Source organism: Dermacentor silvarum, chromosome 1 (genome assembly GCF_013339745.2).
Source record: "Dermacentor silvarum isolate Dsil-2018 chromosome 1, BIME_Dsil_1.4, whole genome shotgun sequence".
In the NCBI taxonomy this organism is placed as follows: Eukaryota; Metazoa; Arthropoda; class Arachnida; order Ixodida; family Ixodidae; genus Dermacentor; species Dermacentor silvarum.
The window spans coordinates 344,247,252-344,263,147 of record NC_051154.1 but is presented as its reverse complement, the minus strand read 5'-3'; the positions used below and the strand labels follow the sequence as shown (position 1 = coordinate 344,263,147).

The 15,896-nt window shown below is 45.3% G+C and overlaps 1 protein-coding gene across 1 annotated transcript in view; it reads right to left on the bottom strand.

The window, feature by feature from the left end:
* The window catches only part of LOC119437383 (uncharacterized), a 47,265-nt gene extending 35,152 nt beyond the window's left edge, over positions 1-12,113 (bottom strand). Inside the window, exon 1 of the mRNA XM_037704414.2 lies at positions 12,027-12,113. Coding sequence (XP_037560342.1) covers positions 12,027-12,084 — 58 coding nt within the window. The 5' untranslated portion in view covers positions 12,085-12,113. The remainder of the gene's footprint in view (positions 1-12,026) is intronic.
* Positions 12,114-15,896: the final 3,783 nt, after the last annotated feature.

Here is a 15,896-nt window from a genome sequence, read left to right as displayed (position 1 = left end):
GCGTGCATTTTTAGGAAAATAAATATAGGCAAGTGATCGCTTAAGTCGCAACTTAGCACCCCTGAAATTGTTTCTTCTGTGATAAAATTGGTAACAAACATGTCCAGCAATGACATTGTTGATTCAGTAACACGTGTTGGCATAGTAATGACATCTTTAAATGAGTTGCACTCAAGCACTGATAAAAATTCATTACTTGTAACTGTGTTCTTCAAGACATCTACATTAAAATCCCCACCGACAGCAAGCATATAATTCATAGCATTTGCATGGGACAAAAGACGATCAATAAATGTTAGGAAATCAGCCAAAGAACCGCTAGGAGGGCGATACAGAACGGCGAATACATTTGTACCCTTCTTGATACATAAGGCTTCGTAGTTTTTTGTGATAAGGCTATATTCTTCAATGACTTCAAAAAACTCAAGTGTTGCTAGAATGGCAACGCCACCCCCTCTACTCTCCGTGCGGTTTTAAAAAAAATGGTTGAACCACCTGTGCGTATCGCAAGGAACACGTGTGCAAGTGTGCGCTCTGTACTTATTTCTAGCTAATTGGTCACCATCGTTTAAAAATGCGTTTCTGAGAATTAAGGTTGACATATCACAGCTAGTACTCTGCCGCGACGCGAAACAAGCTCAGTTTTGTATGTTCCAACTGCGATGTTATAATTTATGATCTTCACTGTTCTTCAGGATGGAAGCGTTCCTAAACTACGCTGGAAGGACGGACTAATGGGTTTACCCAGAGATAAGGGCCGCAATTTTGTAGCAATGCCTTATGACTCATTCTGCACTAGTCTTATCACCCACCGCTCACGGCCGGCTGATCCCGTTGATAACGCGAGCGGACCGCCGCTCTGACCACTGACAAAGCGCGATAAGCGCGAAAAGGCATTATTACCGGAAAGGCATCGCTACAAAATACCGCCCAAGGTCAACAACCACAGGATATGCTCGGCGCACTTCACGGAGGTAGATTTCATGGACCGAGCGAGAAGCAGGCCGGAAGAAGCTATTGTGCGCATTGGCCATTAGAGCAATTACAATAAATGCTTTTTACATGCGCGTACATGAAACACCATCTGCGTTTTGTTGCATTCTATGTATAGTGTGTTGTAGTGTGTGCTCCAATTCTGGTTTTCGCAAACGAACACAATAAAGTGAGTCCAAAGAGCTGTTGTTTTGTAAGTGGAATTATTTTTTATATATAATTTGGGCACATGCTTGCTTGATCGTAATAATGAACGGGATTGCGTGCATGAAAACGCAAAAAGAACCCACTGCGCACAAGCACGAATGCACGGTGTAACGCCTGGCACGGCCAGACTAAAGTCCCTATATAAGAAAAGTACCGCCATCCTTTGATCAACGCCGCTTCTCTCTCTCCTGTATCTCCGATTGTACGATGATAGCGCGCGCTTTGACTTCTTTATATTTCGTTTTTTTTTTTCCGCCTCAGAGCCATGTTGAAAGTACCTCTGCACAGCCGCAATCACCGGCGGCGGCGGCGGCGGCGTGCGCCCGGCCTGAAAGTTTCAACGTGGACTTTCTAGGGCCGCCATCGTCGACTTGCTTTCGCAAGCAAAAAATAAATAAAAATGTCGCAGTTTCACCCGAAAGGCGAAGCATCAATTGCGATAGCAAATTAGTAGAGAGCTATTCGGAGTAGGGATAGTAGTTTTATTGGCTGCATAAACTTGGACACATTCGCTGACTAACTGAATTAACAAGCGTGGTGTCAGTGCGCACAAGCAAACATGAACAGATCACGCTCAATGACCGCAGACAACGACTGTCAAAATGCTGGCAGCAAGCGCAGCCGCCGCAGCGATCGAAGGTTCGTGCGGTCTATCGCTTCAACGGAAACTGAGCGGCGGATGCACACCGCATACAAAGGTAGGAGCTGTAAAAAGCAAGCGCTTTAGGAGAGGAGACGACGGAGGAAAGAGTAGATGGCGGTACTTTTTCTATATAGAGACTTTAGGCCAGACAGCCATAGAGTTTATATACTGACTCTAGAGGACAAGCTGCCCATAGGGCCCATGCATTGAAATCGGTCACCGCAAGAGCGCCGCCATTATGATACGCTGATGTTGCCAGCTCCTGTAACGCTTGCTAGACTTGGCGATAGTAATCAGTTTTAATCTGGCAATTTATAGCTTGTAGCGTGTGTGCAGCCGTGTGCGCGTGGGAGGTGTTGGCCGTGCAGCCGTGCAGTTGGCTACGCAACCCAAGGATAACCCTGTTAAAATTTCCGGCGGTATGTGGTTTTCAACAGTCACGCACTAGCGAAAATACCATATAGCTGTTAAGGCTTCCCTGTTTGCTGTCGCAAGTGTCACTTGACGAGCAATACGTTAAAAAATGCTGTACTGTGATGCTTCTCGAACGATTGTGATGAATCACGAAAGCTGTCTACTCGCGTGATGTTCTGAACAAGTCAGGCACGTTTACTTACGTGTGAAGGGAAATGCCAGAGCCCTTTGGAGCTTTAGTCTTGCACACAAGGCACGAAGGTGCCATCCCGTCAACCGATGTCGTCGCGCTATCACATGTCAGAGCTAAACTATACCAAACGAAACTACCACGCATCCTAAAACACAAAAAATATCCAAAACTGAAACTTGCGTTATGCGTTATTGACTGAATGAGTACATCGTGAATTGCATAAATTACGTTAGCAAGTGCTTCCTGTAAGGTAATATTCACACATCCCCTTCATAAAGCCACCAGGTATTCGTTTTTTATGACACAGCATAAGGCGACCTATACTTGTTTTCATCTCTCAAAAATAATTGCGCTGGCCACATTGACAAGTTACAAGATCGCGCCGACAAGATGGCGGTGCCCTAGCGGTCCTCTCTTTTTCGGGCAGCTTTGCCTCTAGAGTCAGTTTATTAACTCTATGCAGACAGGAAAGGAGCGCGCTTCGGTCCGGTGGTACGTCTGATAACGCCCACGACAAAGAAAAAAAAATATCGTGCCGCGGACAGCTACAGAAATCAAAAAAGCACTGCGCGAAAAATGAGGGAAGGGGAGGCGAGACAAGCGAGGAGGGATAGGAAAGTCATGAGGGAAAGGAGAAGCGAGCGGAGCAGCGTTATCGTAAAAAAAGGAAGAAAGTGCTATAGTGAAACAAGAGTAAAAAAAAATCGCGCCGCTTTTCTTTTCGCCACCGTAGTACCGTCATCCGTCCGCTAGGGCCTAACTGAAGTGCGCCTTGACGTTAGCGTCGACTGCGCGTTAAAGCCCCTCGATAATCAAGGGGCTTTACTGAGCGTACTTTACTTTACTGAGGAGAAGAGCGAGAGGAAAGCGGTCACGAAGGGCCCTGGTACGAATCCGCCAAAGGTGAGCTGGGCTGAGCGGCTTTCAAACTCTTCCCCCTTACCTTCTCCCACTGCCACCAATTTTCCACCCCTTACAACATCCACACGCAGTACTCATACAGGGCGGGTGCCTCTCACAAATTACTTCACTACCAACTCCCAGCTGCAGGAAATGATTAATGACATAGCCCGAACACTTAGGCAAGAGATACGAACATTAGTAAACGAAATGGCAATCACTCTTCCACAGGAATTACACCAGTTAAAACACGAGTGTCAACAAGATAGAGAGCGCCTGAGCAACTAAATGCAACGGCACAGACAGGAACTCAAGGCGAGTTTCACGCAAGATAGGCAGGAAATAAAGGAATAAATCAAAACCACCCTGCAACAGATGTTCATTGAGCTAACCCAAGAGTTTAGACAACAAATTCGCGACGAAGTTACTCAAACGGTCGTCCACAACGCCACCCCTAACCGCACTCGTGTTAGTCCGCTCGAGGCAAGAGACGATATCCGGGCAAATCCATACGCACGCCCTTCATCTCAGGCCAGTTTACAATAAAACATTAAAATTAAATTATGGGGTTTTACGTGCCAAAACCAGTTCTGATTATGAGGCACGCCGTAGTGGGGGACTCCGGAAATTTTGACCACCTGGGGTTCTTTAACGTGCACCTAAATCTAAGTACACGGGTGTTTTCGCATTTCGCCCCCTCACAATAAAACATGGCTAGACAGCAAAATGTAGCGCAAACACAACCCATCAAAATTTGGCAATGGAACTGCCGCAGTTTCTGCCTGAAACGAGAAAATCTAACGCAGTTCACACACGCACAGACACACACACCAGACATATTGGCACTACAAGAAACATACATTGAACCTAAACTGACTGGATACAATACTTTTGCGTACAAAGAACACCACAATGGTCCGATTAAAACAGCAACATTAGTGTCAAAGAGATTAACCGCAATCGACCACACCCTCAGCTCCGAACGCATACTGCACGTACTCATCGAAATCATTCCCGTAGACAGGAAAGAGCCTAGCTTCTTTGTCCTCAACATCTATAGTGCCCCTAAAAAGCGGGCAGACTGTTTCGACGGGCTCTTCAAACACGCACTAAAGGAAGCAAAGCAACGGTTACTTATCGTAGGGGACTTTAGCGCAGCACACCCAACGTGGGTTTACAAGACCACTAATACAACGGGTCGACGGCTAGCACTGACGATAGCACAACTAGGCTTGACCATACTTACAGACTCAGCACACCCAACGATAATAGGCAACAGTGTCAGTCGAGGCACCTGCCCCGACCTTACGCTGATCAAAGACATCAGGTACCAGGGATGGCACAACCTCGATGAGACCCTCGGTAGTGACCACAATATAATAGAAACGCATCTAATAACACCGCGAACAAAAATCAAAGAGCGTGAAATACGAATGACGGATTGGGACAAGTTCCGACAGCGGCGCAAGCAAGAAAGCACCAACGAAACCTACGAAGGCAGCTTGAAACCAGAAACTCTGCAGGAATGGATCCGACAAATTCAGACAGACTTCCATGCTACAACGAAAATCATCGACACGTCACCAGAACATCCCGATGTCGACAGGCACCTATTACACCTTTGGGAGGCTCGCCATTGCCTGCAAAAAAGGTGGAAAAAGCAAAAACACAATCGCAAGCTCAGGCAGCGGATATCGGTCTTAACAGCCCAGGCGGAAAGTTACGCAACCGAACTAACGCGAAACAATTGGAAGAACCTATGCAATCAAATGCAGGGTACCTTGGGCACCGCCAAAACGTGGGTACTGTTTAGAAATCTCATCGACCCCAATCAAACCAAAGCAACGAGCAGCAAAACCCTTCAAAAAATCTTGAGACAGACACCTGGGAATGATGCGGCCATAATACAACAGCTAAAAGACGCTTACATATATGTACAGGCCCCAAACCAACGTACAGAGATTATCCGCATGCGGAGCCTTCGGAACTAGACAAAGACATCACACAACATGAAGTTAGAGCGGCACTGCATCGAATAGTACGCAACACCGCCCCGGGAGCAGACGGAATACAGTACCGGCTTTTAAAAAACCTCGACGACAGATCGATAAAAGAACTTACAGATTATTTTCAGTACCACTGGCTAGAGGGCACGCTGCCGCAAGAATGGCGGCACGCCGATATTACAATAATGCCAAAACCAAGCAAGCAGCCCTCTCTAAACCAACTGAGACCCATCTCGCTCACATCATGCATTGGAAAGTTATTTGAAAACGTCGTCCTGGCAAGGCTTAAGTCTTACCTAGAAGAGCAAGCCTTATTGCCGCACACAATGTTCGGTTTTCGACCGGGGCTATCCACTCAAGATGTACTACTGCAAATTAAGGAAGAGATAATTGACCATATCAGCACCCAACAAAGCAAAGCCATCCTTGCCTTAGACCTGAAAGGCGCGTTTGATAACGTAGCTCACGACCTCATACTCACCAATCTAGCGGCAACAAAGTGTGGCCGACGACTATACAATTACGTCCGGGCGTTTCTTAAAGATCGCACTGCGACTATGGAAATATACGTTCGGATTACATCCCTCTTGCGGGAAAAGGCACGCCACAAGGGTCAGTGCTTTCCCCCATGCTATTTAACATAGCTATGAGCAGACTATTTGCACTACTAGATGCCATACCGGGAATCAGGCATGCGCTTTATGTTGATGATATCACCATCTGGGCCACCAGTGGCTCAGATGGTGAAATACAGGACGCACTACAAGCAGCAGCGGATGTCACCCAGAAATATGCACGGGCCGGGGGACTTACGTGCGCAGCTCAAAAGTCGGAACTGCTTATAGTAAAAAAAACTCCAAAGGAAACATCACCTACCGCCTGACATCACGGTGACTATCGAGGGTGAACCTGTAAATAAGTTGAACAAATTGCGCTTACTAGGACTCCACGTTCAAGCCAATGCGAAAGCGACATATACCCTGACGCTACTGAAGAAACAGATCAATCAGGTAGTGCACATGATCCGGCGGGTCACGAACCGCCGCCACGGCCTAAAGGAATCCGACGTCATGTGCATCACACACGCTTTAATCGTAAGCCGCATTACCTATCACGCACCTTACCACCGACTCACCCAAAAACAAACAAACCAGCTAGACATCCTCATACGAACAGCGGTGAAAACGGCGACAGGCCTTCCTATCTACACCTCAACAGCCAGACTATTACAGCTTGGTTTGCATAACACCATGGCCGAATTAATCGACGCCCAGAAAGTCGGTCAGATCGAACGACTGAAACGTACATCGACAGGAAGGCACGTACTCAGACAATTACGTTACCCAACATCAGAGTTTGCCCCACGAGAGCCCCTGTCAATCGCACCAAACATCAAAGAAAACATTACAGTGGCCCCCATACCTCGGAATATGCACCCCGGACACCATAAAGGCAGGCGCGCTGCACGTGCAATGGCACTGCACCGAGCATACGGCAACGACCTCGACACCTTCTATACAGACGCCGCATGCTACCCCGACAATACAGCCAAAGTGGTAGCGGTGGCCGACTGGAGGGGCGAAGCAGTATTATCAGCCACAATACGCACTGACAAATGCACGGAAGCTGAAGAATGTGCCATAGCCCTCGCCATCAGCGCTCAACCCCCAGATAAGATCATATATATTTTTACAGATTCCCAGCAAGCATGTCGAAACTACGCACAAGGACGAATTTCACCGATCGCTCATAAAATGCTACACAAGAAGCAAAATACTCCACTAGTCTGGACACCTGGGCATGCGTCTCTCCCTGGCAATTAGCGCGTTCATGCGACAGTCCGAGGCCTCGCCCTGCAGGCACCGGTGGAAGGCCAGTCCAACCCAGACAAGGTGGAAACGATACCGCTTACATACACGCATATACTATATATACAACACCACAGACTATCCCGTAGTACATTCCCTCCACCACACGTGAAGCTAAACCGTGCAGATGCAGCCGCTTGGCGCCTGCTCCAAACTAATACGTTCCCCAGCCTTGCTCTCCGCCACACTTTTTACCCTAGCCAGTACCCCGACACCCAAACCTCTACCATTCTACGTGGGACTGCTCCAAACCACCCGGCTTACCTAGAATACCCAACGCCTCCCCATCCCAGTGGGATGCCGCTCTTTCCAGCATAGCCTTCGACGACCAGCGATACCTGATCGACCTGGCCAGCCGGATAGCAGCAGCAAATGGGGCCCTGGACTGAGGGCTCCACCCTCTGGGACTTCGTTACAAAACACCAACTAAAGTTTTCTACTACTACTACTACTACTACTACTACTACTACTACTACTACTACTACTACTACTACTACTACTACAACTACTACTACTTCTACTACTACTACTACTACTACTACTACTACTACTACTACTACTACTACTACTACTACTACTGAGCGTCTGCTATACAGAACCAATGGGAGGTATAGGAAGATTCACTCCCCTGGTTCCAACTCCCCTTAATGGAACGGTGGCGTTCCTCCCAAAAGGAACTAGTTCAGGAACGCCGTTCCGTGAAACACTGGTCTGATATATAGCGAGGCCTTCATCTCTGCGCTCCCGCGGCGCTCGGTTCCCATACTGCCTGGATTTAGCGTTGCAATTCGATGATAAATATGCCGAATTAGGTGCGACTTCCTAGATTTAAAAAATGAGGGTGCATTAAAATGTGCTACTTCAAATTCGCCATTTTAAACTGTCCCTAAGCACTAATAGAAGAGGTAAGTAATAACTTTTTGTTAATTAGTCTTCTGAAGCTCACGTTATTAGCGGCAAAGTAGGTCCACCTCTCCCAGGAACTCCTTTGGAAAAACGCCACGTTCACTGCACTTATAGCCTTTTTATAAATAAATCTGCACTGCCTAAGAAAAAAAAAACATGCGACCCCTTATTAACATTCCATGAGATCGTCTCCCACTATAAAGAGGAACGCAGGCGCTTCCCGCCTCCACACCCAAATCTATGTAGAGCTCAATCGATCACCCTTAGGATGCTTCGGAAGAGGTCATATCCCTCGCGAGGTTTCCTAAGCAGGATTAACACAGAAATTGACCCACAGTGCGCGGATTGTGGGGAGGAGTTCAGCACTCTAGCCCATATGCTCCGGCCGTGTCCTGCGTTACGGGATACGTCCCTCACCAGCGAACAGGACTGGGACGAGGCCATCTCTAGTACGGAACTCAAGCTCCAGTCCATGGCCGTCCAGAGGGTCCGTGAAAGAGCGGAGAGGCTTGGCCTCCCGATTCCGACATGGGTGCAGCCAGCGGCGAGCCGGGGGCCCCAACGGGTCGCCGCCGGCTAGTCCCTCAGGACCTCAATAAAAGTTCATTGTCTGTCTGTCCTGTATATGTTCTGTCTTCTCGTTCTCTGTTGTTGCCATCATCAACATCTAGCGGAGCCTCATCCGTTTTCGCAACGTGGGTTAAATATTGCTGCTCTCCCTTGAAAATGTACCTTCTAGATAGCAGAGCGCAGCGTTGCCAGATTGACAATACTGATGACAATTGTTCCCCTGCAGTGGTCCCGGAAGCTCACTGAATCCGACCCTAACATCAGGGTCCACATTGGTCAACTTGCTGTCACATGTACTCCTTTACAATTTAGCAATTTTGAGCGAAAGTGCCAACCAGCAGGCCTTTCGCAAAAATGCGACTGCTGAAATCTACCCGTAGTTACAAAGTTCACAGCTCTCGTTGATAAGCTTTTTTTTATTATTCCATATCAATGCGGCAATATGGTGTAATATAAAGGGATCTTACGTTAACCAATTTATTAAAAGTACAACGCGAACTATATACCACCTCAAAGGGCGTTTGCAATCCCAAGTACAGCTTACTTGTCCAAAATCACTGACAGACTGCCAGATGTGTCAAAACCATCGTAAAGTACTTGCTAGGAAATGTCATATGGCTGTAGAAGCATTGTTTGTGTGGAGTTTAAATGTGTCCTATGTAAAAACGCCCCTTTGAAGGAAATTTACGAAGTTCTCTAACGCTTAGAACCAAAGCTAGACATTCTGAGTATCACTGTTCTTGTACATGTTTTGTAGGAATACTACTGACGTGAACAACCAACCCTTCTAGCGGTCATGAGCTGGATAAAGGTGCCGAAGCACCGTCTTTTGACGATATCCAGTCACACAAAACATTAATTGTAATCGCCACGTGTAGGAAATAGTGACCGAAGGCTTTTAGTTCGTAAGAGCTCTTTGTCAATGGACGGCCACTTTCTCTAATATGTTCGCTCTCGTCACTGACTGGTATTTGTTCTAACGAGCATGTATAGTCTATAATTACCGCTATCTGAATATGGGCCTAGATTCTACAGGTTGTGATGCACATCACGCAACCAGCGATACACTTCTTGCGGACGAAGTTTCTACATGTCTGAAAGCTTGCATAGCTTGAAGTACACGTATAATAGGAGCCGTCAAACTGTATTTGTGCAAATAAATTCTCTTTACCATAAAACATTGTTTGTCTTGAAATTTAGAAGTGGTTGATTGCGCGGGAATCGTATTTCGCTACACCACACCAGATCGGAAAAATGTAATGTCTTGAACGCGGATTCAAACCAACTTCAATTGGGTACAGAAACCCGGTGCTCCAACTCTACTCCATGCAACCCCAAGGTTGACAATTTTGATTATATAGTAAGACGAGTGAAATTTAATACGGAATAGTACAGTATTCAGAAAAACCGCGCGGCCAACTTTAGACGTATAGTTGTAGTGAAGGCAATAATGATGAAAGAAAACTTTTGTAATCACATACATGTAGAGAAAAAGCCGTGGCCGGCAGACAATGGAACAAAGGGTAATACATTAAGGCTAACGTTTCTTAATCTTATTACTTCTAACCGGTTAATAATCTTGTTATTTTTTACATTTTATTAGTGCATTTTGTGTCAACAATTTTCGGAAAGCTTTTAAATTAGGCTAGTTTGGGTGCGTAAACATAAAAAAAGAGTAAATTTTTAATTTCAGGCTTTTGGATTTGTGCACTGCACTTTTCAGTGTACTGGGTGCTTTTTTTATACTGCTCAAACTTTCTTTTAAAGAAGTCATGAACATAGCGAAGTTCTTGCAAAATAGTGTTTCGGCGAGGCGGACATAATTTGCCGCGGTCAGAAAACGAATTAACAAACATTTCATAACTTTTTGATTAGTGCCTTGGGGGCAGTTGTTTCGATGCTAAATTTGGGGACAGACACATTTTAACGCACCCCATTTTTTTTTTCATTCTGAAAAATCGCGCCTAATTTGTGATATTCACCATCAAATTTCAACGCTCAATGCAGGCAATATCGAAACCGAGCGCGTCCCGATGCTGCGTATATGACTAAAACGCCTGGTGACGAGTGTGTGTGATGAAGTTTGAATGATGGCGTGTGCCGGCAAATACGGATACGGAACGTCGTCGCACTTGCTTGCCAGTTAAAACGTGCTGCATCAGTATCTGTCGCGACTGGCCGCGACGTTTACTCCTTAACTTCGTCGCGCTTTTCGTCACCGGGGGGCGCTTGCATGTGATATCATGATAGTGGCGCGCTCGGTTTCGATATTTCTTGGATTGGGTGTGAGTTTCAAGACTTTTATGAAATGGGGACGCATTAAAATGTGACTGCCTCAAAATTTGTCAAATAAACATGCACTCAAGGCACTAATTAAACATTTAAGTAGCATTGTCTAGTTAATTAGTCTTCTGAAACTCGTGTTATTAGCAGCAACGCATGTTCACCTCACTATAGGAACTTTTATGCAAAAACGCCTCGTTCGCTGCCCTTAAAGCATTTTTTATTATAAAAAAAAGTGTATAGTCTGAAAAAAAAAAACCATCCTGTATTAGGTAGCGATGTTTATCCTTGCATAGCTGGTCGCTGCTCAAATGTGATTTTATTATGTGAGTTCTATGTATCACTATAAATGCTAAAAATGCTGAATTAAGAAAGGCTCTAATATATACGGGAAATTTCGTGCAAATTAAAATATGCGCCTATCTGTTTTTCTGTGCTATTTTTAGCATATACGGCGCAAAACGTGCTCGCGCTGAAGTCCGCCAATTTGAAAGTATTTGGTGATATGGTAAGCGGGTGTGACTGTGCGCACCAGACCGCAGTAAATCTCTAACACACTAAACCCGTCGTGGTGGCGTAGTGGCTTTGGCGTTGCGCGTACTAATTAAGTCCCGAGGGCGCGGGATCGAATCCCGGCAGCGGCGGCCGCATTTCAATGAGGGCGAAATGCTATAACGCCCGTGTACTGCGCATTGGGTCCGCGTTAAATAACCCCAGGTGGTCGAAATTAATCCGGAGGTACTCACAACAGCATGCCTCGTAATCATATCGTGGTTTTGGCACGTAAAAGCCCAGAATTTAATTTAATTTTAATACACTATATCAGACAAGTTACTTTCTGCAGAGTGAAAGCCATAGCATATGAGAATTTCGGCTCGTATTCATAAAACTTTTCTTACGTAAATGCCTTCCGCGTATGATCAGTGTCACGGCACTTTCGCTATCATGGGTCGCGGGCGCTGCGAAGCATGACCAGTAAGGAAATGCTCGTCGGTAACAGAGCTTCGCGAATACCAATTCTCTCCCTCGCGTGCTACTCTTACCGTTACCAAATCCCAGCAGCAGGAACCCCACGAGAGCGTAGTACGCCCTCGCCTTCATGACAGCCGCATGTCTCCGCCCTGGCAAGCAGCCCTGCGCACACGAAGCGTGAAAAGGAGAGAGTGCTTACTCATGACGTAGAACAAATGCATGCGCCCAACCTCCGTACGGCGCTACGGATCCGTGCTATGACATCTGCTCGCACATAGAGGCCTCAGAAGACTCAACTCCATCGAACAACTGCGCACACGTGCAATGTAGGGAAAGAAACGAATTTGTTCCAAGAAAGCGATGACAATTTGGGCTGCCTGGAGAAGAGACGGATGTCCACGTGTGTACATTATAGATATAATATAGGCGTATACCGTACAAACCCACACATAAGAGCATGCATGTTAGGCATCTCTTGCTTTTGCGCGACGGAAATTAAACGCTTCCGTACGCCATTTTCTGGAGCTCCCTACGCTCTTCACGCTTGACTGAAAGCCGCCTTTTTCCAGTTTTCAGACTGCTACAGAGAAAAGTAAACAAATCTTTGAAATAAGGTATTTGTTACAAGCAGCATCTGCCTATCTATTTTTATACTATTAAACGCCACCATTTAGGACTACTCATAAGTATGCGTGTACTGTACATATGGTCAGTAGCGCTTGAAACATTTTCTTTTCTGTTTTTGAAGTTTGACGTTTATTAATTGCACAAGTATCCAAGTATGTAAAGTCAAAGCTCTTGAGATTCAGGGATCCAACAGCGTCCCAACAGAACATTTCACGGGAAAAGTTGCATCAAGTATAGCATCTTCGAGGGCGCTTTCTTTGTTAACTGGTAGAAGCCAGGTGTCAGTTTGGTAGCATACGTGGAATAGATATTATAACAAATCTTCCATTCCTTTAGCAGAACAATTAAGAGTGCTGACGGGCATAGCGACATTTATGACGGCAACCGTTACACGGACGCCCACTTTTTTACATTTATTTAATTATTTATTCATTGAAATACCTTCATGGGAATATACGGCGTTACAGAAGCGAGTTGGGAAACGTATAGATAACACATAACAGAAAATACCGCTATAATGCGTGAATAAAAATACATTACAACATATGCATTCAAGTCCGGCACAAAATACATAGCAAAATATAAACATATAATATAGCATATATTTACCTAGTGCAATTTTAAATACAACAAGCTTGTTTACTGATACTATAGAGGTGGGCAAACTGTGCCAATCTCGACTTGTCTGAGGAACAAATCAGTAAAAAAGTAGCAGTTTCGCACGAAAAGCAAAGCGTTGATTGCGACAGCGAATTATTAGACAACACAAAGCAAAGCTCGTAGTTTCATTGGTCGTATAAATTGCAGTGAACATTCGTTTACTAATGCGTTACCAAGCATGGTGTCAAGCATGCATGTATGCCACTTATCAAAATACAAGTGTGTGTACGTGTGTTTTTCTTCGGGATGACCGCTGTCGCCGCTCAAGAGAAATAAAATATGCTAATACCTTTGATCTAAATTCTGTGTCACCTCAATGTCGTGTGCTAAACTGCTTCGCTGGTAATCCATCTTCACAGCAGTGGAATGACGCGTGATTTTTTTTTCCTTTTTTTTCGCGAGCTTTCTTTTTTTTTCATTTGACAAAAAAAAATTATCATGCAAGACCTGGATTGTTTTAAACGCCGTTGTCAGTTATTGCTCGATATCCTCCACAACTTTTGCATTGACGCCTTATGGATTAGGTAAGGTAAGGTAATTAAAGTTAGCTAATTAAACTTAATTCAATAGTCATTTGTGATTAAATGAAAAAAAATACTGATAACTAGCCTGTACAACGCCCCTCAAAATACACTAGACGGCCATTCGCGTAAAGCCACCCGTTACCTTTTAAATTCCTGACATTTCGTTGGGATGACAGCGTGAACAATCTTCACATTGTAAACACACAAATGAGCAGTTGAGAGGAGTACCGCATATACAGACTTCCACAGTCAAGTTCGGTAGGTAGCTGTCGATTACAGGCTGCGTGCTCGGACCGCGAAGCATTTGAGCTCTTTCACGCGTTCCGTATTCCGCAAACTTTTGTACGTGTGCTGGCCCGTACACGTATATGATGCGGCCCTCGAAGCCACACGCAGCCGAGTAACTGAGCACGATCTCGCTGTCGTGCAGCGCTGCCTATACGGCGTGGCGTCCATTTCATCCATTCTTTCACGCCTGTCACTCCTCCGCAGAAATGTAAGCTTCGATCACCGCAAGACATTCGAGAAAGAGGCGCCACGCATCCGTCACGCGCGCTTTCTTTGTGCCTCTGCCGGCCTCTTCTGCGAGACTCACTGAGGGCAACTTATCGCCAAGACATTCGGCACACTACGTGAGTCCCTCCTTCGTTCTCTGTTTACTTGTGGAACGTCGTGATGTTCTCGAACTTTGCACGTAATCGGTGAGCGCCAAGTCTTTCTTTTTAAATGGCCGGTCATCTGCGTTTCCATATTGGCTGCATGGGACTTTTGCAAGACGCAACCATGATGTCCGAGTGATGATCTGAGGGAAAGGCTATATATGCGATATACTAGAATCACAGGAAACTTACTGAACGAGCCTTATATATATAAGGCTTGTTCAGCAGCTTTCGTGTGATACTATAGTCAGTGCTACTGGACGCGTATTTCAGGATGTAGCTTGCTGAAATGTAACACCATCAGCGAAATCTTCTCTTGTATGCAGCGACTTTCACGCAATTAACCACGCTGTGCTTTAGGCTGCAAGCCACACTGTAACCCCCCCCCCCCTTTTTTTTTCTCATAAGAGTACGTATTCATCGAATAAGTCGTGCCGCTCAGGTAACATGTATAGACTGGCACTAAGTGCGTCGATCCCAATGAAAGAAACGTATACAGGTGAATGAAGAATGACGACACAGTCCTATAATATGCGACCACAATGTTACAACGTTTGTCAAGTATTTGACAAATATGCGAAGACATAGGCATTTGGCAATGAGACAACAGACAAACCTGTCACGAACACCACCTGTGTAATGACAGTCGTTAATCACGAAACGACGCAGGATTTACGCATTTCCAGGACTTTAGAAAGGACCGTTTACAGTGGCTTGTGCGCGCTAACTCCAGTATTTGCCGTGACGTCCCCCTCATCACTATCGCACGGTAACCTTTAAGTTAGCCTATAATTGCAAGTAACCTATAACACAAAGGTTACTTGGGTACTAAAACAACCTGGTATTCGTTTTTTTATTATTTTTTTATTTCCGTTGCGTCTATAGAAATTACATGGGCCGAATCATCTATTCTTTAAAGGTTACTGCAACGCCAAATGTCTTGTAACCTTTAGATAGTAACCTATATCAAAAACGTTGTAATTCGTGGGCCAGGGAACCTATGTAGTATGTATTGGATGTTTACTGATTAATGTGTGGTATTGCGATCGTGATGTGTTGTTTTTCAGCCGCGATTAGCTGAGCTGTACGACACGATATGCGACCGGGGATTGAGCCAAGATTGAACTAAATTAAGATTTTATTGGTATCAGTCGTGCACCTTGGTTTCGCAATGTCAAAGAAAGTTGAAATCTTGCACGAGCGCATGCTCAAGTCGGACTACAGCAATTCATTGGCCGATGCTCCTCCCTACAGCCTACGCTAACCTAAAATCACAGTACAGAAACTGAACATACATGGAAGAATATTGTGGCTAACGATGCTGTGGCATAAATTAACACTACGGTTCAATGCAGTGGAAAGCGTGCTATACCATTACAGGCATTTTAGGCAGTGGTATAAAATATAGACGTGCATAAACATAAAAACATAAAAGCGGACATAAACATAAAAGCGGATGCATTGCATTTTA